This window comes from Lacerta agilis, chromosome 1 (genome assembly GCF_009819535.1).
Source record: "Lacerta agilis isolate rLacAgi1 chromosome 1, rLacAgi1.pri, whole genome shotgun sequence".
In the NCBI taxonomy this organism is placed as follows: Eukaryota; Metazoa; Chordata; class Lepidosauria; order Squamata; family Lacertidae; genus Lacerta; species Lacerta agilis.
This window is the reverse complement of record NC_046312.1, coordinates 95,497,310-95,522,404: the sequence shown is the minus strand read 5'-3', so window position 1 is coordinate 95,522,404 and position 25,095 is coordinate 95,497,310. Positions and strand designations below refer to the sequence as shown.

The 25,095-nt window shown below is 41.4% G+C and overlaps 1 protein-coding gene across 1 annotated transcript; it reads right to left on the bottom strand.

The window, feature by feature from the left end:
- Nucleotides 1-9,688: 9,688 nt before the first annotated feature.
- LOC117054879 (carnosine N-methyltransferase 2-like) lies at nt 9,689-24,740 on the bottom strand. Its single transcript, XM_033164093.1, has 10 exons — nt 24,141-24,740; nt 18,816-19,035; nt 17,186-17,323; nt 16,995-17,053; nt 14,068-14,206; nt 13,139-13,191; nt 12,235-12,342; nt 12,015-12,145; nt 11,446-11,539; nt 9,689-10,742 (listed from the first exon to the last, which is right to left on the bottom strand). Exons 2-10 carry the CDS (start codon nt 18,839-18,841, stop codon nt 10,387-10,389), a joined length of 1,104 nt encoding a protein of 367 aa, XP_033019984.1. The 5' UTR covers nt 18,842-19,035; nt 24,141-24,740; the 3' UTR covers nt 9,689-10,386.
- Nucleotides 24,741-25,095: the final 355 nt, after the last annotated feature.

Below are 25,095 nucleotides of genomic sequence, written 5' to 3'. Positions count from 1 at the left end.
CTGGGACAGACCTCACTGCCAATGTCTTCTTGACAAATAGTGACAATCTTACCATGAGATATGGACTCTCACTGGTAAATAGGAACAGTTGAGGGTGTATACTAATATTCCCTTAAAGTATGGATGGAAGAAACTGCAGCCCCATCACATGTTATTGGACTCCAACTCCTATTAGCCCTAGTCAGCAGAACCAGTGGCCAGGGATGACTGGAGTTGTAGTCCAGCAACTACTGGAGCACTAAAGCTTTCCCATTTGGAATATGTGATAGAAAATATGAGGGAGCCCTTTCCTCCCTGTTCTGCTCTCCCACTTCTTTCCCCCTAACTTGTGACTTTATTATTGAACACGAATGAAAAACCATTGTAAAATATACACATATTAAAAGGGAGCAGCTGAGACTGTTCGCAATATATTGGCAGTGGAACTAGTGTGATGGAATAAGTATTGTTGACATGCAAATGGCCTCATTTATATTTGGCACTTCTTGGCGACTGTTTTCCAGGCCTCTGAGTTTTGTTCTAAACAATTGAACCAGAAGTGGGGAATTCCTCTGCAAATGTGTTCTAAGCAAATAATATGCACAATTTAGTCACAGTTGAGCACTCTGTGGTTTTATTGTTTCTAGGGATGCAGCACTTAATTCTGTTGGTGAGCGCGCGCACACACACACACACCTTACGCAAGACTTGTATTTCATTGCAGGTATATCTGGCAACAAGTTATTGACACAATATCAGGGCATTAGTGGTGGATTTTTCTGCGTTAGTTTGTTCTGATGTCATTGCCCCAGTGCTACCACATTATTGCTGTACGAAGGGAAGCAACAAAGGTGGAAGAAAAATAAACTAAAATATCTGTGGTATAAAAAGTTCCAGGATTTCAACAGGAAGTTACAGGATATGCACTGATGGGAAATGAAGCAGTGACTGCCCCAAAACATTTGCAGGTGCAAATGTTATTGAAAATGGGATTGCTGGGAATGATAGCCCTGATAGCATCGTGAGCACAAACCATCACAAGTGTGCAATAAAAAGGATGTCTGGAGAGGTGTCCTTTTAATTGAATAAATACATATTGGATAACAATATGCAGTTCTGGTAAACAAACAAACAAACCCAACAACAACATGTAGCTTGTCCATCCCCTTCGAATGGTTCACAAAGCAAAACAAATATAATTTTTAGGTCAAAACAACATAAAATAAAAAAATTCCTTCCAGTAGCACCTTAGAGACCAACTAAGTTTGTTCTTGGTATGGTCTCTAAGGTGCTACTGGAAGGAATTTTTTATTTTGTTTTGTTTTGACTATGGCAGACCAACACGGCTACCTACCTGTAACTGGAACTATGGAAGGCACCATCATTTTTAGGTGTTTAGGTTGCTTAACACATAAAAGGTGCCTCATGGGGAAAAGTGCATGAGCTCCACCACCACCTCCATCACAATTTCTCTTGTGGGGAAGTGGGAGGCCTGCTCTACTCTTGCAGGTTCCTCAAACATTGATTTTTTCCAGGATTCTAAAAGGAATGGAGAGCATCTGCCTCTTGTACTTTAAAAAAAAAAAAACCATTTTAGCTAAAGAAGGCTCAACAAAAAATCTACATAAGAGTAAGCTCCAAAATTAATAAATGCATCTTAACTCCTCGTTTTTCACACTTAGGTTCCCCTCCAAAAGCCCACTCTCCTGTTTCCAATATATTGTGTGTGTGTGTGTGTGTGTGTGTGTGTGTGTGTGTTTTGAAGAAAAAACTCTAAGATGTGAATAACTTGTCACCTTAATTTCATTGGGACTTAGCATCCAACTCCTAATCACATTACTAACTAAACCTGAAGAAACCTGTTGGGAGCTAAGGCAAGCTATGTTGGCACTTTAAACAGAAGTGAAACCAGCACAAGCATCTTTTACGAAGATGACAAAACATATGCTTCTTCCCTGAAGTTGCTCATGAGTCATAGTGAAGTTTGTACCAGGCTATCGAGAACCAAATAGAGGAGATGAAAATCCCATTACAACGTGTTCTGTCACTTCTCAAAGACTGTTTTAAAAAAATGTTCCACAGGGATCCAACTATCACATTACACACACACACACACACACACACACACACACTAACTTCAGAAGCATGCCTGCAGCTTAGTCGTGCTTTTAAACTGAAGACTGTCTTTGCTGCCTAAGACGAAAGGGGAATAGGAGCAGCAGGATCTGGACAAGAAAATTGTATCAGCTGCTGTCTTATATTCGCCAGTGACCTTGGCTAATGAATGGTGGCATGGATGACTTGGTATCTCCTCCTCCTGGAATTGCCATTATATAAGACAGTGCTGTTATCCCCAGATTCCTTTGCAGAGTTCCATAAATACTTTAGGTGCAGTGAGCTGAGCTAGCCCTTGAATCAATTTTGTATCGCTGAGTCTTTTAAGGTCCAGGTAGAAAAGGCCATTGAAGCAAATAAACAAATTGATTTGGTAGCCCTTAGAAAACAGGTGTTTAATGTGGGCAGACTGGCGGGAAGGGATAGAAGAAGGGCTGCTTTGTCTTTTGAAATGGAGTCTACAGAGAAGTAGCTATCTCAGCAAAAAACAAAAAGCCCATTTCTCCTTTCTGCTAGCTGTTCAGATTGACCCTACTACTAGGCAGATGGAGGTGACTGCCTCAGATAGCAGATGCTAGGGGGCTGTGGTGGTGGCAGCTTCCCAACCATTCCTCCTGAGCCCAATGTGAGAGGTCAGGGCTGTGTTTGCCATAAGCATGTCCTGGATCCTTGTCCCTCCGGTAATTTCTGTCCTCAGATGTGGTAGAGGACACAATCCCGTTACTAGTACTGAAGTAAGAGTCAACTGCCAATCCTGTTGTTGTTGTTGTTGTTGTTGTTGTTGTTGTTGTTGTTGTTGTTGTTTACATTTTTATAAGTTTTCAGTTACACACTGATATCATTTTCCATTTTTAAAAAGGTAGACGTAAAGGACCCCTGACAGTTAAGTCCAGTCGCGAACGACTCTAGGGTTGTGGCGCTCATCTCGCTTTACTGGCCAAGGGAGCTGACAGTTTTTTCCAGGTCATGTGGCCAGCATGACTAAGCCACTTCTGGCAAAACCAGAGCAGTGCACGGAAACACCGCTTACCTTTCCTCCGGAGCGCTACCTATTTATCTACTTGCACTTTGACATGCTTTTGAACTGCTAGGTGGGCAGGAGCAGAGACCAAGCAACGGGAGTTCACCCTGTCGCGGGGATTCGAACCGCCGACCTTCCGATCAGCAAGCCCTAGGCTCTGTGGTTTAGACCACAGCGCCACCCGCATCCCTTTTCCATTCTCATACAGTAATTATTTTGGACTTCCCACCCAACATTACATGACCGTTCTTTGTGCATCTTAATTAGCTGCTTATACAGTAATACCTTCACCTTATTTTCAACCTTCTCATATCCTTTATATTGTCAGCTCCTTGTCGGAAGATATCCCCTACTTGGAATTTGTATTTAAGATTAAGTTATTGTAAATATTCCCTTAAATACTCCCACTCACTCCTCATCTGTTTATCATCTACATTTTATTTTGTTTTTGTTTTTTTATAAATTCTTTATTGATTAAAAAATATAAAGACATAAATATCGCATACATTTTACAACATATAATAGAAATTAATACAAGCAAAACTTGTATTAATCTACATTTTATTTTGGATGTCGTATTTGCAAGCTCAGCCTATTCAATGAGATTGTTTAACCATTGTTCTTTCCCTGGGGTCTCTCTTTGTTTCCAATATCTTTCAAATGCTATCCTTGCAGCTGTTGTAGCATATAGGAATAAGTTATGGGCTTTTTTGGTAACTCATTCCTAATTGTACCAAGAAGGAATGCTTCCAGGTTTTTAGAAAATGTAAATGTAGATGTAAATTATTATTTTTAGCTCATTGTACACCATTTCCCAAAATTCGTTTGCCTGATTGCATTTCCACCGTAAAAAATGTACCCTCAGCTTCTAGACCTTTCCAACAGAGTTTTGAGTCTTTTTTATACGTTTTGGCTAGTTTGACCAGTGTCAAATACCACCTGTATTGCATTGCATATTTTTTTGCATTTTTTTCTTATTTGATAACATGCAGAGAGGTTCATTGTATGGTTCCATAATTTTTCCCATTTGTCAATTTCAACTTAATGCCCAATATCGATGGCCTGCTTAATCATTGCTTCCTTTATAAGTTGATCTTTAGTTTCACACTCTAGCAATAGCTTATATATTTTAGAAATTAGTTTTATATTCAGCCCCAAAATCACTTTTTTTCAAATTCTGAACCTTCTTGAGTAAATCCTTTTTCCTTATCTTTTTTGAACTCCTCATTAGTTTGGAAGTATTGAAACCAGTCCGGTATCCAATTAGAAATCTCCTGCCTGTCTTTTAGTTTTATGCTGCCCTCTATGTAGTGAAGAAGATCTTTGTACTTTCCCCAAGTCCTATCCATATTTCCTTTTTACTGCTACAACTTCTACTGATGAGATCCAACCAGGGGTCATTCTTTCTAAAATGTCTTTATGTGTAGTCCAGTCCATAAATAGACTTCTCGCAATCATGTGGTTAAAGAAACCCTTGTGAGTCCTATTTCTTTCCTACCGTATATATGCACCCAAAGATCAGATCGGCTCAGATTCAACTGCCAATCTATTTGGCTTCTTTACGTGGAATGGGGGCCATTTTGTCTTTTGACATAGGCATCAAAATGTATTGAGCCAGTCCTGGTAGCTAATTCATTTACAGCACAGTCGAGAGCCAGTGTGGTGTCGTGGTTAAGAGTGGTAGACTCGTAATCTGGGGAACCGGGTTTGTGTCTCCGCTCCTCCACATGCAGCTGCTGGGTGACCTTGGGCTAGTCACACTTCTCTGAAGTCTCTCAGCCCCACTCACTTCACAGAGTGTTTGTTGTGGGGGAGGAAGGGAAAGGAGAATGTTAGCTGCTTTGAGACTCCTTCGGGTAGTGATAAAGCGGGATATCAAATCCAAACTCTTCTTCTTCTTCTTCTTGTACATGCCTACTCAGAAGTAAGCACCATTTATCACTTGGGCTGCAATCTTACACAGACTTACTTTGGAATTAGCTCATAGAGCCCAATGGGACCTCTTAGTAGACATGTATAGGATTGCTGTTGTTGGCATCCATCTTTCTTGAGAGACAATGGAGTGCAGCTCCAAGGGTGAAGTCAAACTGCTGGAGAATCACAGCACCTGCTGTGGCTGCAGAGACCTGTAACTCACAACTGCTGCCTCTCGTGTTGTTTTTCCTGTGTTAGCAGCTCCGAAGTGACTTCTCTGGAGGGCAAGCCTGGGCAGTGTGTATGGTGGTCCTGGGCTACCCAGATGACAAGGCCCCTTCACGGTTTTGCTGATGTGGTCCAAAGGAAAGCAGAGCAAAACAAAACATTTGGCACCAGCTTGGCTGCAGGAGTTGCCAGAAGGTGGCATACAAGACGCCATCCAACCATCTGTTGCTGGACTACAACTCCCATCATCTCTAGCTAGCAGGCCCAGGGGCTAGGGATGATGGGAGTTGTAGTCCAATAGCAGCAGGGAACCCAAGTTTGAGAAACACTGGGACTAGACAAGCTAAGACTAGAGCTGGACGGCAGCAACCATTAGGCCATAAGCCTCACTGAACACAGTGGGGCCTACCTTTTAGCAAACTAACAAGCAATTCTGCAAGGAAATCATTTTTCATTTGCATTTATTTATTTGTGGCTGAAAGACTCAGAATATGGGTTATGTAACAAAAACAAAGAAATGCATAAAAAGTAACTTCTGAAATTAACTAACACCCATTTAAAATCCAACACTGGCACACATCCAACCTATACATTTAAAGCACTCTTGTACCATACTAAGCTCTTGAGGACATTGTGTTACGGAGACTCCTAGTAAAGCAGTATATCAGACGTTCAAGTTGTTTCACAAACTTCCAAATGGCTATAAGCAAAAAATAATAATAAATAAAGTGGAAAACCTAAGGTGTGGTTTTGGAGCGTGCCAAGTGGAAGCTATAAAGAAGATAAAACATAAATAGCACTGTAACTCACTTCCAGTCCAAGAAAGATTGAAGTATATGATCCCCCCTTACTTGTTTACTCTTCTTAAAAATCATAAACATTCAATTTGTGTACAGCATCTACTTTGGGGCGATGCCTTGGCTACGGCTTCTTTTAACTACGTCTACAAATCTGTCAATAACAATGGCTATATGTATCTTTTTTTAAAGTATACCTTGCAACACTGCAGATAAAAGTAGCATTTAGGATGCAATCCTATGCACACTTGTAGTAAATCCCTTTCAACTCCGGTGGGACTTTGCTTCTAAGTAACATGCAAAGGATTGTGGCTGCAGGCGAGTTACAGCAGGCACTGCCAGCTGACCAGGGAAGGGGAGAATCCATGGATCATGCCATACAATACAGCTACACTTTGCAAGCTGCCTCGAACATTTCCTGATGGAAATGCAGAGGGAGGCTTTTAATAGTTTATTAAATAACATTAGCTGAATATGAAATAATATTAATGCAATTGCATTTCAGTTATAACAGAAAGGCAATAGTATGTTTCCCTGCTCCTTGGAGAGGTTGTGGGATCCCCTCCCCCCCCCCCAAAGGCCACATTGAAAAGAGTTCAGCTACTTTCCCCTTCCACACCCAGATAAACCAGTGAGGCCAAGGCTCATTCCCACCTGGGGCTACCCTATCTTCCCCCTCTTTCTCCCACCCCCAGGTACTTTCTCTTCCTTACAGAACAGTAAGCATCAGGTTGGAGAGACATCTCTGGCCGTACCATATGGGTTTCAATCCCTGGATCAGTTTGACGTATGATCCCATTCTAATACCTGCCTCCATATCCCTCTCCCTTTAAATTGATGGTGGGTGGAAATGCCTTATTAAAACCATGAGGCTCTGCACCTTGGATCAATGTTTTTAGTGCCTTGGTGGCACTGACAACTGCTAGGTATGTGATTTCCCCTCCACACAGTTTGTGGATTCAAGATTTCCACAAGGCATGTCCTCCAAACCATCACCAAAGCACATATCACATTCGGTGGGCCCCATGTGTTTTATGTGGTTTTGGAGGAGGGGAAATTATGTGCAAAAACCATTGGGATCTGTTGCACACAGGAAGGAAGACCTATTTTAAGATGCATGCATAACATACATACATTGAGAACACATTTAAGGCACCCTCTTCCTAAAAAGAACCCTGGGAACTACAGTTTGTTAAGGGAATTAAAGCTTTGTGAAGGTAAACTACAGTTCTCTGGATTATTGGGGGGGGGCTGAATGTGTTTTAAATGTACGTATGTACACAGCCTAAGATTAGGGCTGACCCACCACACAGCTGCTACAAAACAGAGGACAACCTACTGTAAAGTAGGGCATGACCATCCTAGGCATTCCATATGGGGCTGGGGAAAGGAAGTACTCATGTCAGTGTTCTGTTCCCAGTTGATTAACAATTGGGTTTGTTTGTTTGTTTGTTTGTAGTATTTATATCCCACCTTCCTCCCAAGGAGCTCCAAGTGGCATTCATAGTTCTCTTCCACCCTATTTTATTCTCGCAGAAACCCTTTGAGGGAGGTTAGGCTGAAAGACAGTGACTGGCCCAAGTTTGCCCAGTGAACTTCATTGCTTAGTGGGGATTTGAACCCAGGTGTCCGGGGTTCTTGTTCAACACTCTAAGCACTACACCATAAGCACATACAGTAACTGATCAGTAGCATGCAGCTCATTTATTTCTTTATGGTTTCTTTAAATAGATGACACCCTTGCCTCCCAATGATTCCCTGGAATCGAAAGTTTCCAGTTTGAATTTTAGCTCCCAGTTCCTGGCAGACAAACAAAGGGAACATCCGCATAGTGGTCTGACAGCCTGCGGTAAGAATGATCAAGGCAACAACCGGACTTTGAAATAGGTCAGATTCACACACACACACCGCTCTCCTGAGCAGCAGATGCCACAGTGCCCTGATCCAGCAAAACGAAGCCTGGAGCAAACCCTTGCAGCAAGCTTCATGTTTCTGTTAAAACTTAACACAGCTTTGAAATAGAGATGATCAAAAGTGTTGAGTTACATAGCCCTCTAGTGGCCGCACTAATTCCACTGTGCTTGAGCAGTATGTGTGTTGATATTGATTTGATGGTTGGGGGGCAGGGAGCAAGCTATATGAAGGCTAGACACTGAAGCAAAGTTTGTTACCAGCAAAGACACAAAAATAAGAGGAGGAGTTTGGATTTGATACCCTGCTTTATCACTACCCTAAGGAGTCTCAAAGCGGCTAACAATCTCCTTTCCCCTCCTCCCCCACAACAAACACTCTGTGAGGTGAAAACAAAATAAAAAATAAAATAAAATTCCTTCCAGTAGCACCTTAGAGACCAACTAAGTTTGTTCTTGGTATGAGTTTTCGTGTGCATGCACACTTCTTCAGATACACTGAAACAGAAGTCTGTGAGGTGAGTGAGGCTGAGAGACTTCAGAGAAGTGTGACTAGCCCAAGGTCACCCAGCAGCTTCATGTAGAGGAGCGGAGACGCGAACCCGGTTCACCAGATTAGGAGTCCACCGCTCTTAACTGTAACAAAATAAAGGGCACGATGCAAGGTTTCTCATAATTAAACAATATGCAGGAGTCACATTTTATGTAAATGATGTGTACATAACTTGGAGTATGGAAGACAAATTGAGAAGATACGGGGAAAATTGTAGGAGAGGGAAACAGTGACCTTACTGTGGGTGTCTGTAGACTTAGACGATGTCTTCTTAGAAGAGATTACCAAACATTCAGAAAGGAGAACTGTAGTTGTAGTCATGGGAGACTTCAACTTCCTCAATATCTGTTGGAACTCAAACTCTGCCACGAATTTAAGGTCCAACAAAATTCTCATTTACCTCACTGATAATTTGATTTCCCAGAAGGCAGAAGCAGCAACTCGGGGGTCATCTATCTTGGATCTAGTCCTCACTTGTGAGGACTTGTGGACTCTCCTTCACTGGAGTTTTTTAAACAGAGGTTGGATGGCCCTCTGCCGTGTATGATTCAGCTGAGATTCCTGCATTTCAGGGGTTGGACTAGATTACCCCTGGAGGTGCCTTCCAACTCTACCATTCTGTAATTCTCTGACAAATTTCCTTTTTCGTTAAATGATCATTAAAACGTGAAGCAAAAAAAAAAGTGTACAGTAATCATATTTTGGGTTTCAGCTTAGAGTTTCCTAACCTATTTTAATTGCTTTGCCTCCTTGGAGATTTGCCTGTTAATTAACGGTAGATATTTAATTCCCCCCCAACCATATTTTAACTGCTTATTTTCTTGAATCCTCTGTGACCTCCTCCTTACCAACAAAAGCCCTAAAATAACTGGTGATTGGTAACAGGCAAACTGATCCTACACCCCAGTTATATATGGGACAGAGATGCACCATCACTGTGCTGGTAGAGCAGGCTAGTATGGTACCATATCTATCTGGGAGGCAACGGGAACAGTGCAGAACCAACAAACACAGGGATATAGCAGTTCAGGGTTGGAGGGGGTTTTATCCACTACGCTCCAAAGGCAAGCGTTTAGGAACACTGAAAACATAAGGCGAGTCCATTTCAAGAGAATGGTGTGCACTATACCATGTGTCTGATGATAGAAGAAAACATTGACTCTCTGTGTGAAACAATTTATTTTAAAAAGGAAGGACACAGTATGAAAATACAAAAATTACAGTGGCAGGCTTGCCATATTACTTTGGGGCTGATGTACATAAACATACTCATGCTGATGGTGTGCCAATGTTGAATAATTCTCAAATCTTAAAGGTACTGGAGTCCTCAGGGCCTCTAACTGTTGATTGTAAGGAGCTCCTATTATCCAAAATTCATATTACGATGCAATGTAATAAAGAGAGAAATGCACCACAGGACAGAATATTTGCTGGACTAAATACCTAGGGATCATGTAATGTATACACAATTAGGCTACTGAGCTTTCTTAAATATATACAATACATTAAATATTAGTTCCCGGTACCTGTTTTATGCTATGTGAACATAATTTAAAGTTTGCTGTCTCTTCTTGATATACTCAAATTATCATGCTCTATGTTGCAACACTTTCCTGCGCCTCAGAGGCAGTGTGTATCCATGAAAACTAATGTCAATCTCCTGCTATGATAAACAAGATATATACCGTTTTAATCACAAAGACCAACTAATACATTTGCTTCCAGTTCTTAATGTTTATAAGCTTCTCCCATTTGTGCCCCTCTCTTCTCCAGTATTGAACAAGTTCTCTTCACAACAGAGAACTGATTCTGCTTGCTCAGTACCTAACCAAACACAAACTAAAATGGTGCCTACTATTTTGACTGGTATTAGGAATTTACTACAATCATACTCAAATCATTTCCAAACATAACCCTTCCATCCTTCTTGGTGCTGCATTCTGGCTGGCCCAAAGCCTGTAGAAGACTCTGCTTCAGATCCTGGGGTGCTGTATTCATAAAGTCTTTAGTTCCCGTCAGAAAGTCCAGTGTTTGACCTCCAGTGGTATCTCCTTCAATAAAGCATTCAGTTATATCCCAATAAGAAGGGAAATTGTATACTTGGTATGTAACTCCCATTCCTTCCAAGACAACTTTGATGTCATCAGCTGTGATGTAGTGGCCGCTGTCGGTTGGGGGAAGACAGTGTCTGTAATTTTTCCATATGGAGGCCCACCCACTGTTGCCTATGGGAAGGGAATTATGAGTTTCACTGAGCCATTGTGCAGAATTAAGGTGACATAAACCAAAGCTAATATTTTAGGCACACTTACTACATAGAAATCACATCCACACGCCTTGTATAAGAGTATACTGTAGTTAATAAATAGTAATTTTCCTTGATAAGTTGTAGAATCTCTTGATCAAGAGCCTCCAATGCCATACCTACTGTCTAAAAATAAATAAACGGGCAAGCCCCCCATTTCACACACTAGACCTGTGGTCTAATCTTACGTGGGTGGGCAAAGCCTGAAAGAGAGAGGAGGCAAAGCTGAAATGAGGAACAAAACTAAGAGATAGAGCAATGGAAGATGAGTTAGGAAGCCCTCTGCAAGCAAACAGTTCAGATATCTCACAACCGCAATCTGATCCTTCCTTGGCAGCCTGCTGGACAGGAAGGGAAAGGGAGGCAGATACAGAAGAGGATGGCAAAAAAGGAGAAGTCTGACTCTGTATTACATGCTTAGAAACCCCCTTCTGGCCATCTTGCTCAATGTGGAAAGCTCAAGGGTGAGCATGGAGGCAGGCAGGCTGGCACACACCCACACAGCACTGTTCACATTGGCAGTCCCTGGCTGGTGCCTGAACTGGGCCCCCATTAATTCCATGAGAATCTTACTCATGTTGGGGAATCAGTACTTCAATAACAAGAACAAAAAAGCCACTCACCTGATAAGATAATAATCAGAAGCTTAGCATAACAATCTAGGCAGCTGTGAAAAAACCGGATGGTGCTTGCAATATCCTCCACACGGTACAGCATCTAAAACATTTTGTTGTTAATATATCATTTTAAACTTCATAGAGGGCTTCTGCATATGAAAACTAATAAATGCCCCATTGCTTTTATTCTCCATTAAAAAACACACACATCAATTCTAATTTTACAGATTGGGACAATACGAGGTTGTATTGGCAGTCCCATGGGAAGAAGAGTGCTCCCCTTCTTTCTTTAACCCTTGCTTTTTGGTCAGATTTTACTTGCACAAAAAATGGTTTTAGTCTGCATCCCAGACATGTATTGCTGCTCACACAAAACTAAGCAAATCCTATGTAAAGGCTAAAAGTATAATTTGGCAGGAATTATTAGCATCCCATTCATTTCCTATCCATTCTGATGAACCAGTGAAATCTGGCCTATCATATACCAGGACACCTAAGTGTTGTTGATTATATTGAAGATAAAATGTGAGCTAACACAAAAACAGAGAAAGTCATATGATCGGTCCTTGATTTACCTGGATCAGGTGTATGAAGTCGTATTTCTTTTGAATGTTCTGCTCTTTTGCCTGCTTTTCATACTCCATGGATGTCAACTGGTGCCAGCTGAATGAGACATTCTTTAGGTCAGTTGAATTTCTTACAGCCTCTGTTTATGAAATAATCGATAAGGTGAACTTCATGTGGATCAAAACATAAGCCCAGTTATCCTGATAGAAGAAGAATGCAATCCTGTACCTTTATATGCCAAAATGTGTTGAGGGTTGGGCTCTATGACTTCGTTTTTGATAAAGATTCCTGGATGCACATCCTGAATTATCCTAATCATTTTCAAGTCTTGCTCACCTATAAGATAAGTTCAAAGCAAATTCATTCATTAAAACCAGTTGGTCCTTAAGGTTGAAATCCTGTGCATATTTATCTAGAATTTATTTCCATTGAACTCAGTGTGGCTGATCTCAAAGTAAACATGCTGAGGATCATGCTGTATTTCAGGTATACCTCAGAGAACCTTCAGGTGTTTTAAACAAGTGCTACCAGCCATTTTCCCAGCACTGGCATAGGAAGCTGCCTGATTGTGACTCGGACTGTTTGTCCATTTAGCCCAGTATTGTTGACATTGATGGGCAGTGGCCCTTCAACGATCTTTCCTAGCCCTACCCAAAGATGCCAAGGATCAATTGTGGGGCCTTCTGCTTGGAAAACAGGGGCTTTAACTATTGAGCTACACCCATTCCTTCTATAGTCTATGCATAATAATAATAATAATAATAATAATAATAATAATCTACAAAAATTTCCCCTCAGACATTATACAGAAAAAGTACCAGATACTGAAGCCTTATGACACTTGAAACTGTACTCTGTACCAAGTGGAATAATGGACACTGAAAGAAAATAAACCAACTTCATTGCACTTATATAAATCCAGTTTCAGGAAAATGTGCACAGGGAATGAGCCACATATTATTTATAATTTTGACCAATGGATGCCTTAGCCTGAAAGCAAAATAGGCTGTGTGTCTATATTAAAAGAAAGGAAAAATCAACAACAAAGCATTGACAGCTGCCACCATGAGTGTCCCACTCAAAGCAGATGCATAACTGAATTATTATTATTTTTTAGATTTTTGTTCCTTACCTGTGCCACTTCCCACACCTAGCACATTGATGGTAGATTTTCCATTTCCAAGGCTAAAAGGATAAGCATTTATTATACAGCATTAAAATACAGGACTTTTGATATTTATTTAGGGTTGCTATATTTCTAAAAGTAGAAACCGGGACACCCCAAAAGTTTACAAAAACGCCCAAAAAGAAAAAAAAACCGCAACAAGATTTTTCTATTGTCTTGCCTAAGATCCAGGACAAAGCGCCACCTTTCAGAAATTCCCTCCGCATTTCAATTCCACCTTTGAAAACCCAGTTTCAACTGGGAACATCTGGATGTATGGCAGCCCTACATTTCAAGATGACCAATATATATCATAATATATGCTTTCCCCCACTTCCTTAGATATTTCTAGAAGATTTGTGTTCCAGTCATTTTTGTCCAATAGATTTATGTGTTCACACCAATGACCATGATGAACTCAGGCTAGCATTTCTGTGTCATATAACAGTACAGTTCTTGAGCACTAGAGTCACTAGATCAATCTGCCCTGAATTAAGCAACATCAGTGATTCTCTGTGAAGCTGTAACAGTTTAAATTAAGATGGATTGCCTTAAATTAAGAGTGTTCCATCCAAATAATGTAACTTGGGGGAGCCAAATGGGCAAATAATGCACAAACAAAGGAGTTCCCATCTAGAGTTCCCATATGGAGTTTCACCAAGAGTTGGATCACAGTCCTTTGCACTTAAGTAAGAGTAAACCCTAAGGATTGGTTGCAAGGCATCCCATGAGATTTGTTTGCACATTGGCTGATAATAGAATGGACATAAGTGAAAAAAATAAGTATTCCTTGAGACCTTTAGAGAAGGATGAGCGTTAGAGTGCAGGAAGCTACGGACATTTGACCATTTCCCAAAATTCATATTTTTAAGCATTCTGAATTTCTCCCCCCTTACCTGGCTATTATACCTGGCAGCTCCTCCTTATTGAACTGGCTCATGCATTGGTGCTCAGTTGAATGGTCTAAGAATGACTTAAAGGCTTTTGCGTATTCATCCACTGTAAGGCTTCTCATGGGCTGGGTCACACAAAGCTCTTTGGAATGTAAAGCCAAATTGGTGTTTGTTAAGAGCTGGAAATAAATGCCACTATACCTCATAGAAAACGTCAGAGGTGTATTGATAGCAATAGTAAATATCATCATTGCACCAAAGGTTAGTTTATGACAGATTCCACTGAAAGCAATGAAATAAAGACTAGGCTGCACACACACACACACACACACACACACACGGGTATAGTGTATAGTGGCTATACATTTAACATACATGGCTTGCCCTCAAAGAATGTGAGAGGTAAGACACAAGTAGGGGGGGGGGAGAATTAAGGCCACTAAAGCACACTAAATTAAAAATATATATAATATTTTGATATGCCTTTTATGAAGCTTGCCAACCATAATCTTGATCCAGAGCATACTCAGAGCTCTTGGACAACTGTCCCATTCACTTCACTGGAGTCAGCAGATTGGGGTACTCATATAAGCATGTTGCTTCCATTGAAATGAACGGAGCAACCCTTGCAGATACAGGAGTGTCAATAAAATGCTAGATCAGGATCTCCATCTTTGGCAGAGTGCTAACACATGTGATTTTCCATGCCTTACCACCTGCCCGTTAGACCAAGACTTGGATGTCTTTAAAGATGTACATCTGACAGCAAATGTATACTCAGCTGACATTTCATAGAACGTGTAGCTTTATTTAGCCAATGGTGCCTAGCAACTGACAAATTCTGAATGCTTTGCTTGGGAATTATACTGGTTGGATGGGTATAGGAATGCTCCCAATTCCCCCTACCAAACACAATTCTAGTTGGGGCCAATGGCCAACATCATGACATTCTTACACTAGCATAAATTTTAGCAGGAAATTTGCTGTCAAATTAAAGGGCAGAGATGGGGGCACAGTATGTAAGCAGCAGGGACTTGGCTAACACAGCCTTACCTAAAGTTATGCAGCAAAATAGCTGCTGTAACTAAATATGTAGCTGTTGATGAACTCAAGATTGCTGCCAAACATATAATCCACCCAGCCTCCCCGGGTACGTAGATAGTCAGGATTCTGTCTCTGTAGCTAATCATGACACAGCATCAGCACTGTACAATTGTGACTCCTCTGAAGACATCCATGATTGGTCGGGAATATAGGGGATTAGGTGGTCCTTGGGGTATCCTGGACCCAGATTGTTATGGGTCTTATAAATTAATCCAAGAACCTGGCTAGGTAGTGCATTGCCAGCCACTGCAACTTTTGAGCACCAAAGTTATGTACCAACAATAATCAGTCTCCATCAATAGTCAAGTCATAGTGTTTTGCACCAGATGGAGCCCCCACATAAAGTGCATTGCATTGATAGAGTCTTGAGGTTACTAACACATAGATCACCGTGGCAAGACTATCCCTGTCCAAGAACTATCATAGTTGACATACGAGCCATAGCTGTTTAAAAAAGTACTCATGGGATGGTGAACTTTCCTCTACCTTTGTTTTTTCATGATGTTCTACATAGCATGGGAGACAAGGGCCCAGCACAACATTGTACCAGAGCTGAGAGCTTGTGTGGTCTTGCTGCTGAAGTACCAACTAATGGGAGGTCCCAAGAGCTCAAAGCCTTCTTGATTTTACCTTCCTCCGTTACTCTTGGTTCAATGAAAGGATCAGTGTTGCTGCCATGATGTATGACAACTAAATTGACCGGGGTCGGGGAGGAGGCAGGAATTGCTAGATGGGATGAAAAGGACTGGGCTAATGAAAAACATCCTGTATGAATGAGTCAGATACTTGCTGTTTCTATCTGATCATGTGCCAATCATTCTGCTTATTATATGCCACTGTCTCAATAATGTGCATGTATTTTAAGCTCTTCCAAATCTCATGTTCTCAAGGCAAGGAATGGGGAACTGGTGGCCTTCCAGATGTTGCTGGACTACAACTCCTATCATCCCCAACCATTGGCCTTACCATCTGGAATTGAGGAGAGTTATAGCTGGAGACAACAGCATCTGGAGGGTCACAAGTACCCATTCCTCTTCAATACCATAGTTAGGGATCAAACTTCTTGTGTAGGAAGCTTGTGCTGTTCCACTGAAGGCCCTTTTTGCTACTGGTCTAGTGACAGTCTAGATGATTGTCATGGTGTAGATCCCATCATTAACCTCTTTTCTGTTTGATCTTCTGGTTAGATGCTTAGAAGTCCTGTCCTCTGAAGTCAAAGGACCAGAACCCAGATCTCTGCCTTTTCTATCTAAAATCATTGTTGCTAGCAGAATTCACAAAGATGTTCTGTGGATACACACCTATATTCAGTAGGATGCAAACACACACACACACACCTTCCTACTGACCTACCAACTAATGACCTACTCTTGTAGTATCCACTCTTCTTTGTCTCTGTGGCTGCTCCAGTGCCCTCTTTCCCTCACACAGACACAACTATGTCCAGCTCCAGTCACATTGCCAGTAAATAATCCATGGTATGACAGTGGGACACATACCCTTCTCCAGGTAGCAGATGGGCATGGAGCTGCTGTTGCTTATGGATTCTGCATGCAGGATTTCTAAACCCAGTTAACAATCATTTTATCATCTTCATCTTCTTACTGCATGTTGAGAACACCTCCCATTCTTGCCTTTTTCACTGCTTTTGACTCTGCAACTGGGGCAAGGTAAGATTCCAACTTATGCTGGTGTGAGCTCAGATGTAGAAGCAGTGGTCTTAATTGGACTCTAGGTTTTACCTGCTTTGCCATGGCACTATTTTGCCAAGTAGCCACAATAATATATATATATCTGTCTTGCAACTTGCTAAGCTTCAAAATTACCTGAATTGTTTGCAGATGTCATCAATATCTCTTTCTCAAAATTGGCATCTTGTGTTTTCCTGCAGCAAAGAAAATATGGTATTTCTTTAGCCGTTTGAGCAATCACTCACCTGTTCCTATGTCAGCTGGGCAGTAATTTCACAGTTACTCTCCCAACCCCAAGACATGGGCTTTTGTGCTGCCTGGCATACCTTTTTCTGTACTCTTCATCATCATCAATGGTTCTAACCACAGGCAGCTTGGCACCATTCATGGAGCAAAATCCATTGGAAAACACGCCATTTTGGAAGCAGCCATCTGCACTTTTGCTTTGCTTCGTTTTGGAGACTCTGCATTGGTGTTGATAAAAAAAATATTGCTTATGGCTAACTGCACCAAAATGACACAGCCCCTTCCTGGCCTAAGTATCATGGTCAGACATACATGCCAACTCCCTGGAAGTAACTGATAACCAATCAGGTACAAGTAGTCATCACTACAGCACAGCATTGTGTGAGTGCATATTTGTGATGAGGCCCACAATCTTGAAAAGCCACACCTCTCTGGTCATATATGTTTATATATGTGTGTGTTTGCAACACATGGGCTTGGTAACAGTCAGTGAGACATAAAAAATGTACACAGGGAGAACTTGCAGAAGCATTTGGAATTTATTTCAGCAAAAAAAGATTTTAGATTGAATATAAATGCAGAACTGTCTTATGCCAGGTTCATTTTTGTTTGTTTGTTTAAGAGCAAAGGTTGGAAAATATTGACTTAGCCTTAGTGGTCTGCATACAGAGCAGCATTGTGCTGAGTTAGACCATCATATTAATTAGTTCCCTATTTCTGTGATGCAGTCTATCAAAACACCCACTGAACTCTCTTGTTTAATTGCTAAGCAGCACTAAACTTAGTTGTATCTGGGTGAAGTCAGGCCTTTTCTACACCTTATTTGTTTGTTTGTTTGTTTTGTCTGCCACCCATCAGCTGTAGATCTCAGGGTGGTTCACATCATCTGCAGTGTTCTTGCTGGAGACGGACAACAAAGTTCTTGTCTAGGTCCCTGATTGATGTGACCTCTAAGGGTAGGCTTCTACCCCACATACTATCAAACTCACAGCGCCACCCCCACATCAGTTTGGACTTCATTTCCTTCTCTTGCAGAGGGACACAGAAGTCTTTAGGACACTGAATCCCTGTCTCATGATGACTCAAAATCCTACACAGTCTTGGGCTAGTTTTTGCTTCTTATCATTATCATTTATTAAATTTGTATACCGCCTTTCATCTATACATCCCAGGGTGGTTCACAACACAAAAACACAAAATAAAAAAACCAAACCACTTCATGAGCTGCTCTCTGCATTTTAAAACCATAAGGACTAGTAACTAAATAAAATATTTTAAACATTGGGTTTTTATGTGTGGGTGGGGCATATTCAGTGTTGCATCCCAAACAAAACTGTAGAATACACAAGGTCTAGAATGAGTGCATCCATTATAGAAGTGTGTTATGTAAAAGACAGGTCCTGTAATACATAAAGCATAAAATGATAAGAGTTTTTTTGGGGGGGGACCCTTAAAGGTCATCTAATCCAAACATGAACATAAATATTTAAGTTCCTCTGCTCTGATTGAATGGTGCTGGAAGAATCACTATCTCTAAATCTCAGTCTGCAATAATGGCACTAATAACTTCTCAACATTACAGTAAACTGTAAGAATGGATGTAAATATATATTATACTGTAAAAATGGATGTATGTATATAATAAAATCCTTCTGAATAGAGATGTCTATCTTCTTATACAATCAGAGTGGCTCTTCACACCATTCTTACCTTTTCACCTTGGCTTTTGGCTCCATGTTTTCTATAGGCCTTATCCAGTCTCTCTCTTCTTTAAGGACCCGTTCTTGCTCTCTCTTGGCTTATATACTCCAGTTGGACTCCAGTGTGTTGAAGTACAGAAGGCAGGCACAGCCGGTCTTCAGTCTCTACTGGTACTTTCCTATACCCCCCTCATCCATTTCAAAGTGATATGCATTTTGGCTCAGCAGTGCTAAAGGTTAGAGACAGATTTGACTCTTAGTTGATATTTCCATCTGTTACTGTCACTGTATGTCAGTCTCCTGGCCAACTGAGGAGCTTTCTATGACCTGTAGTATCTCAGAATGTCCTTCCTCACACCTGTTATCACCCCCCTCAGTTGCTTGAATTAGTATGCTCCAAGAAGATACCTTATCCTGAAGACCATAGATAACATATGAAGTCATAATGTTACCCCTTTAGGGAGTGCACAAGAAACTTGGCATACAAAGTGTATGGGGAAAGGGTGGTATTTAAATAGGTCAAGAAACATGCCCGTTCTCAGTTCTGTTCAGCAGCTAGCATTGTATAGCTATGAAATATACAAAGAACAATTTGGTATACTAAATTTTACAATATGCTGAACCTTTATTGCCCTTGTTCACACATAGCATTAACTCATAGTTTATTAAACTCTGATTTATTGAACCATGGCTTAGCATTAAGTCTAAAACCTGCTCAATCTATGGTTTGTTTATTGCCAACAAGCATGATCTAAGTCATCGTTGATTGTTAGCTTATGAGCCTTGGTTTGCTTTAACGATGGCTTGGTGTTGCATGTGAATTCAGTGCCCTTCCTTAAATATGGTTTGCTTGTCCACAACATACTACCCAAAACATTCACCAAGTTACAAAAGTATGAGACAAGAAATTGCAAGTATTATTGACCAAGTACTTGGTTCCAATCCTGCCAACCTAGCAGTTCGAAAGCACGTCAAAGTGCAAGTAGATAAATAGGTACCGCTCCGGCAGGAAGGTAAACAGCGTTTCTGTGCACTGCTCTGGTTCGCCAGAAGCAGCTTAGTCATGCTGGCCACATGACCCGGAAGCTGTACGCCGGCTCCCTTGGCTAGTAAAGTGAAATGAGCACCACAACCCCAGAGTCATCTGCGACTGGACCTAACGGTCAGGGGTCCCTTTACCATTACCTTTACCTTTACAGTGGTGCCTCAGGTTACATATGCTTCAGGTTACAGACTCCGCTAACCCAGAAATAATGCTTCAGGTTAAGAACTTTACTTCAGGATAAGAACAGAAATTGTGCTCTGGCGGCACAGCAGCAGTGGGAGGTCCCATGAGCTAAAGTGGTGCTTCAGGTTAAGAACAGTTTCAGGTTAAGAACGGACCTCCAGAACAAATTAAGTTCTTAACCCGAGGTACCACTGTACTTGGTTCCAAAGCTTAGCATAAGCCAAGAGGCAGTTTTTTCTGGACAAGTGGACTTTAGAATCTCACCTCTCCTACCCTGTATAAAGGTTCTGCTCATTTGTCCTTGCTCTCTACTGTATGAAAACACATAGCAAAACGCAGAAACATTTTCAACGAAAAACAACTTTGGTGGCTGGGAATCCGGAACACAGAAACAATGATGGGTGGGTGCTTTTTTCTGCCTGCAGCTTCTACACTCCAAATCCCTTTCCCCTGATGCATTTCCCATTGAAGGATTAAAAACACATGAGACAAACCTCATGCTAGCAATTTCTCCCCAAGCAGGTAAAACTGTTTTATTCACTGACATAAGCGTTAGGCAGCAGTTGGATGGCTGCAGGTCCTGGTATCATGAGGGCTGTAGAAATTTTCTCTCTATCCACTTTCTTTACATGATGCACAAGTTTACAATCTCTATCTTGTAACCTTTCTTGGTAGGGAAGTTTATCTGATCATTTTTATTATCCTTTTGTTTTCTAGCTTGACAATGTTATTTTCGAGTTGTGCCAACTGAAACTGTACCCAGTATTCCAAGTGTGGCTTCACAGCAGACTTATAAAGATATAGGCTAATGTAGTTTCGAACATTTCCCTACAGATTCCTAACACTCAATTGCTTTTTCCCAGAGCTGCTAAATTCTGGGTCATGTTTTCACCATTCCTCCAAATCTCTTCCCTGGCCAGTCACTTGTGACACTTCTGGAAAAAGCCCAGGAGTGAAACTTTGGGAGTCTGAAGGTTGTTGTTTCAGTCATAAATGGCACTCTTGTATAATAATTTCCTGTGAAGTAGCCGCAAAAGTCACTTCACAATGTAAGAAATAAATGTTTAAAGTCACACTTTCTGCCTGAATTGTCTTAAGTCAGTGAAAGTATTTACAGTCATGCTTGTTATCAGTCGTTCTTGTTGACATTTCCCTCTTTATACTTATATTTCCTTAGCAGGAACGATAAAGGCACTTCCCTCTTTATGTTGCTTTAGAACAAGGTCTATTGTTCCCTCTGCTGGCCAAATGTATACCAGCCACATGTATACCAACCATCAATAAAACTTTATATAACTTTATTTCAAGACAGATGACTGCTTGGTATTATCAAGCTACAAAACTAGGCACACTGTGAACACCATGAAAGCTTCTTTCAACTAAATATGCATAGGACTGTGCTGCAAGGCTGTGTAGTTAGGAAAGTAAGTGAAAATTAGTGCTGCGCTGGATTTTCATGAGCTTTGGTTTTCAGTGTGAAAGTTGCTGTTTCATGAAGTATGAAAATGTTTGTGAAAACTGCTGTTTTATACTCTTTTTATAGCTTTTTCATGCCTATTTGTGGCCATTGTTACCTTGATTTTGGACAGTTTTAAATGATTTGGAAAAGCTTCTTAACTGAGTCACTGTAGCCAATCAATCAGTGAACATGCTAACACCACTGCTGCCATTTAAATGATCCGAAAGAGCTTCTTCCTTGCAAGATTCTAGCCAATCATGGGATCATAGATAACTTAGGGAACATTAGCATCACTGTTGCCATTGAACTAATCAGATTTGGCCACATGACAGCATTGTTAAGGGCAACCTATGCCTTCTTGATTATCTTCAGTGGGAATCAGAGAGGAGAAGAACTAGCACCGTTCAGGAAACTTTGTGGGTGCTACCAGTGTTGCCACTCTGCTGCAGTTTCTGTATTCCATGGCAAGAGTTATGTTCCATTGCAGTTCTAATAAAGAGCAGTTATGCATTCCAAGTTGGGGCAGAACATGGATGGGGGAGCCCACTCAGATGGGCTTCAAAATACACACGTCATTGGAAAAAGGGAGGTGCAGGTAGGTAGCACCTGAATTCAGTTGTCCCCCCAGATGCAAATGTCACCTACTCTTGCTGTGCTACTTTCCAAATGGGTGTGCGTTTCCAAATGCAACTCCAAATGCACATATCCATTACTTTCCCTTCTTTATTGAGGAGTTACAGAACTACTCATTCACTCACTCACACCCTGCTCTAACAAAATAAAAAAATAAAAAACTCCTTCCAGTAGCACCTTAGAGACCAACTAAGTTTGTTATTGGTATGAGCTTTCGTGTGCATGCACACTTCTTCAGACATCTGTATAGTTAGATCTTTTACTTAATCTCATGCCCTGTAGTGCAAAATCAGATGGAGATGTATTTGGCTTGGCAGAGGGCAGCAGGATGTCTCAGCAGGTTTTCTGAATGGGAAGGGAATAGGGGAGGAAACAGGCTGTCGTCCCATTATGAAGACAGTTGCTCAGGAACTGACCTGGGAAGAATGTTTCAGTTGGGAGAATTTGCCTGAGGGCAATTAAGGACCAGCAACTGGTAAAATATACCCTGCACTTTCGTGAGCACAAGTGTACCAGTGACCCTGTGGGCTGAGGACAACCATTGGAAGTATAATGATAGGTTGGAGAATTTCAGACGGCAGATTAAATTTGCTCAACTTGGCAGGTTACCTAAACAAAACCAGCAGCCATGGCACCATCGGATTAGGTTTTCGGCTGCAGTGCTACATTACACTTACTTACTTGGAAGTAAGCCCAATAGAACGCAGCAGGGATAGCCTTCTAAGTATACATGCATAAAGTCGAAACCAAGTGTAAGCCTTTTGAAACACACCGCAATTGAATTTTTACGGTTTAAAATAAAACTCAGGAAGTTGGCGGAAGCATTTCTAAGCAAAATAATTTAGATGTTAGGCAGGTGTCCAGGATTTCAGACCAGTGTGTTTTTGCATAAACATGGCATGAACTAGTAAGTGTGAGTCCTGAGTTTAACATTGCCAGTATGTCAGTGTCGACAATAATGAGCTGGATGCAGAAGTAGTCTGACTCTGTATGGTTCCTGGGTTCGATAGAAGGTTAATGGAAAGGATGCAGAAAGGCTGGCTGAGCCCTACTCCCAGAGGTGGTAAATCTATGCCTGAGCTATATGACTTCAGACTGCAGGAAGAGGCCCGCATGGCTGAGTTCATACAAATACAAAATCCTCCATGTTGACAATGGGTGGAAGATCCTGACCTAGTCTTTCCCTTACACGCTCATTTTCATCGTGTAAGCCTCCATTTCCATTCTGAAGCCATACAGCCCAGAGACAGAGTTACCACCTCAGGAAGAATGAGGCTAACGGAAGTCTATAAAGCTGTGCTGACTGATGCCCTGATACAAATGTGGGGAATGTTTGACCCACAAGATGTTGCTGAACTACAACTCCCATCACCTCCAGCAATTGAAGACAATGAATTGTAGGCAAGACTGGATTTGTAGTGCAGCAACATCTAGTGAAGGGGCACAGGTTCTCCACACCTACCTTACTGAGACCTTACAAAACATATTAGATTCACCTAGTGCAAAATAATTTTAAGAAAAGAGTGGTGGACTGAACTATTCGTCCCAGCCTTTTCAGCATTTCATGAAGCTAGGGCAAAGCTGCCCCTTAAGATCAGTTGCGGGAGGAGAGTTATTTGGGGTGGAGTTCTTACCTTTTAAATAGAAATAGAAATAGCTAAGGTTTTCTTTAACTTGTTTACCTTAACAAAAACTTTGCTGCACCTTCTAGATGTTTCCTGAACAGAATGATCCATAAGAAAGAACAGAGCGATGCCAGGGAAAGACTCAGAACCTTGTTATACCCTGAATATCAAAGTAATGGGATACCCACAGAAGATTTTAGAATTTTGCCACACACACACACCCTCAAAAAATTTGTCTAACGTATACTTTCTCTGGGGACAAATGATCCCTTAAAGGAGGATTGGTCCCCAACCCCCTTCCCTAAATGGTCACAATGGGACTAAATGGTGGAAAAGCAAGTCTCAAAGGGGTAGGTTTGCAACATTTATTTATATTTCTAGGTGGCTTACCTCCTTTATTTTAAGGTCTCTTGTTCCACTCTCCATTGGAGTAAGTCTTGCAGTTCACTGAGTTTAGTCAGCTGAAAAGCAGGTTGCAAACAGTGAGGTGGCGGCAGTAGCAATTGTGCATGAGACGGCGCCAATTCCTTTCCTCCGGTTTTAAGGAGGCAGAAGCAAGATCCCCAATGCAAGTTCCTGGTATAACTATTCCTGCGCAAGTGGTATGCCAAAGCAAGTCTGCTTGGCCTCCCGTGGGAGGTGAACTGTCTCTTTAATGAGCTCAGTTATTGGACCACTTGCTGCATTCTCTGCCTGCCTACAAAGGGAGCAATGATGCATGAGTCATATTCGTGACAGTTTTATCCTGTTTATAACAACAGCTGACTGTATATTGGGCTCTAGCACAAAGCTGCTTCTACAAAAGTTGCTGGATTTATGTCATCAATCCCATTGTGATGAATTTGCTACTTACTTTGCGCACAAAGAAACTTGTATTCGGTGCCTTTGGGGAAATGCAAGTTCAAGCGCAGGGGCAGGATCTCAGGTACACGTGGATGAGATGGATGAAAACCAGCCAAGCTCTGGAGAAAGTCCGTTAATTGCTGGATAGGGTCTTAACAGTTGCGTCACAAATGCAAGATGGCCTCACATCCTTGGTCAACTGTTTAAAATCTAATCTAGACACTCCATCCAAGCAGAAATTATCGTTTCTTAGGGTCAGAATTACCAAGTAGCTCTGGGGTTGGGAGCATCTTATCGTGTGTCTTTGCCTATCTGCCAATAGAGAAAAGTGAGAGGAAATGTGGTCAGGTGGTTTCCAAACTGTTCTAGGTTTGCACTAGCAGCATCATGTAACGGGCCTGCAACATTGACCAATAGGTGGAGGAGGCACAAAACAGCCAATGTTCAGTGCACAGGTTGCCATCATGATCCCTATGGTCACACATGTTCCCCCAGAGGCATT

Coding starts and splice junctions, on each gene's coding strand:
- LOC117054879 (XM_033164093.1), bottom strand. CDS start 18,841: ATGGAGCCAAAAGCCAAGGTGAAAAG. Junction 17,324..18,815: donor CCAAAAGCCAAGGTGAAAAG/GTAAGAATGGTG, acceptor ACACCAATGCAG/AGTCTCCAAAACGAAGCAAA. Junction 13,192..14,067: donor CTGCCAGGTATAATAGCCAG/GTAAGGGGGGAG, acceptor TTATCCTTTTAG/CCTTGGAAATGGAAAATCTA.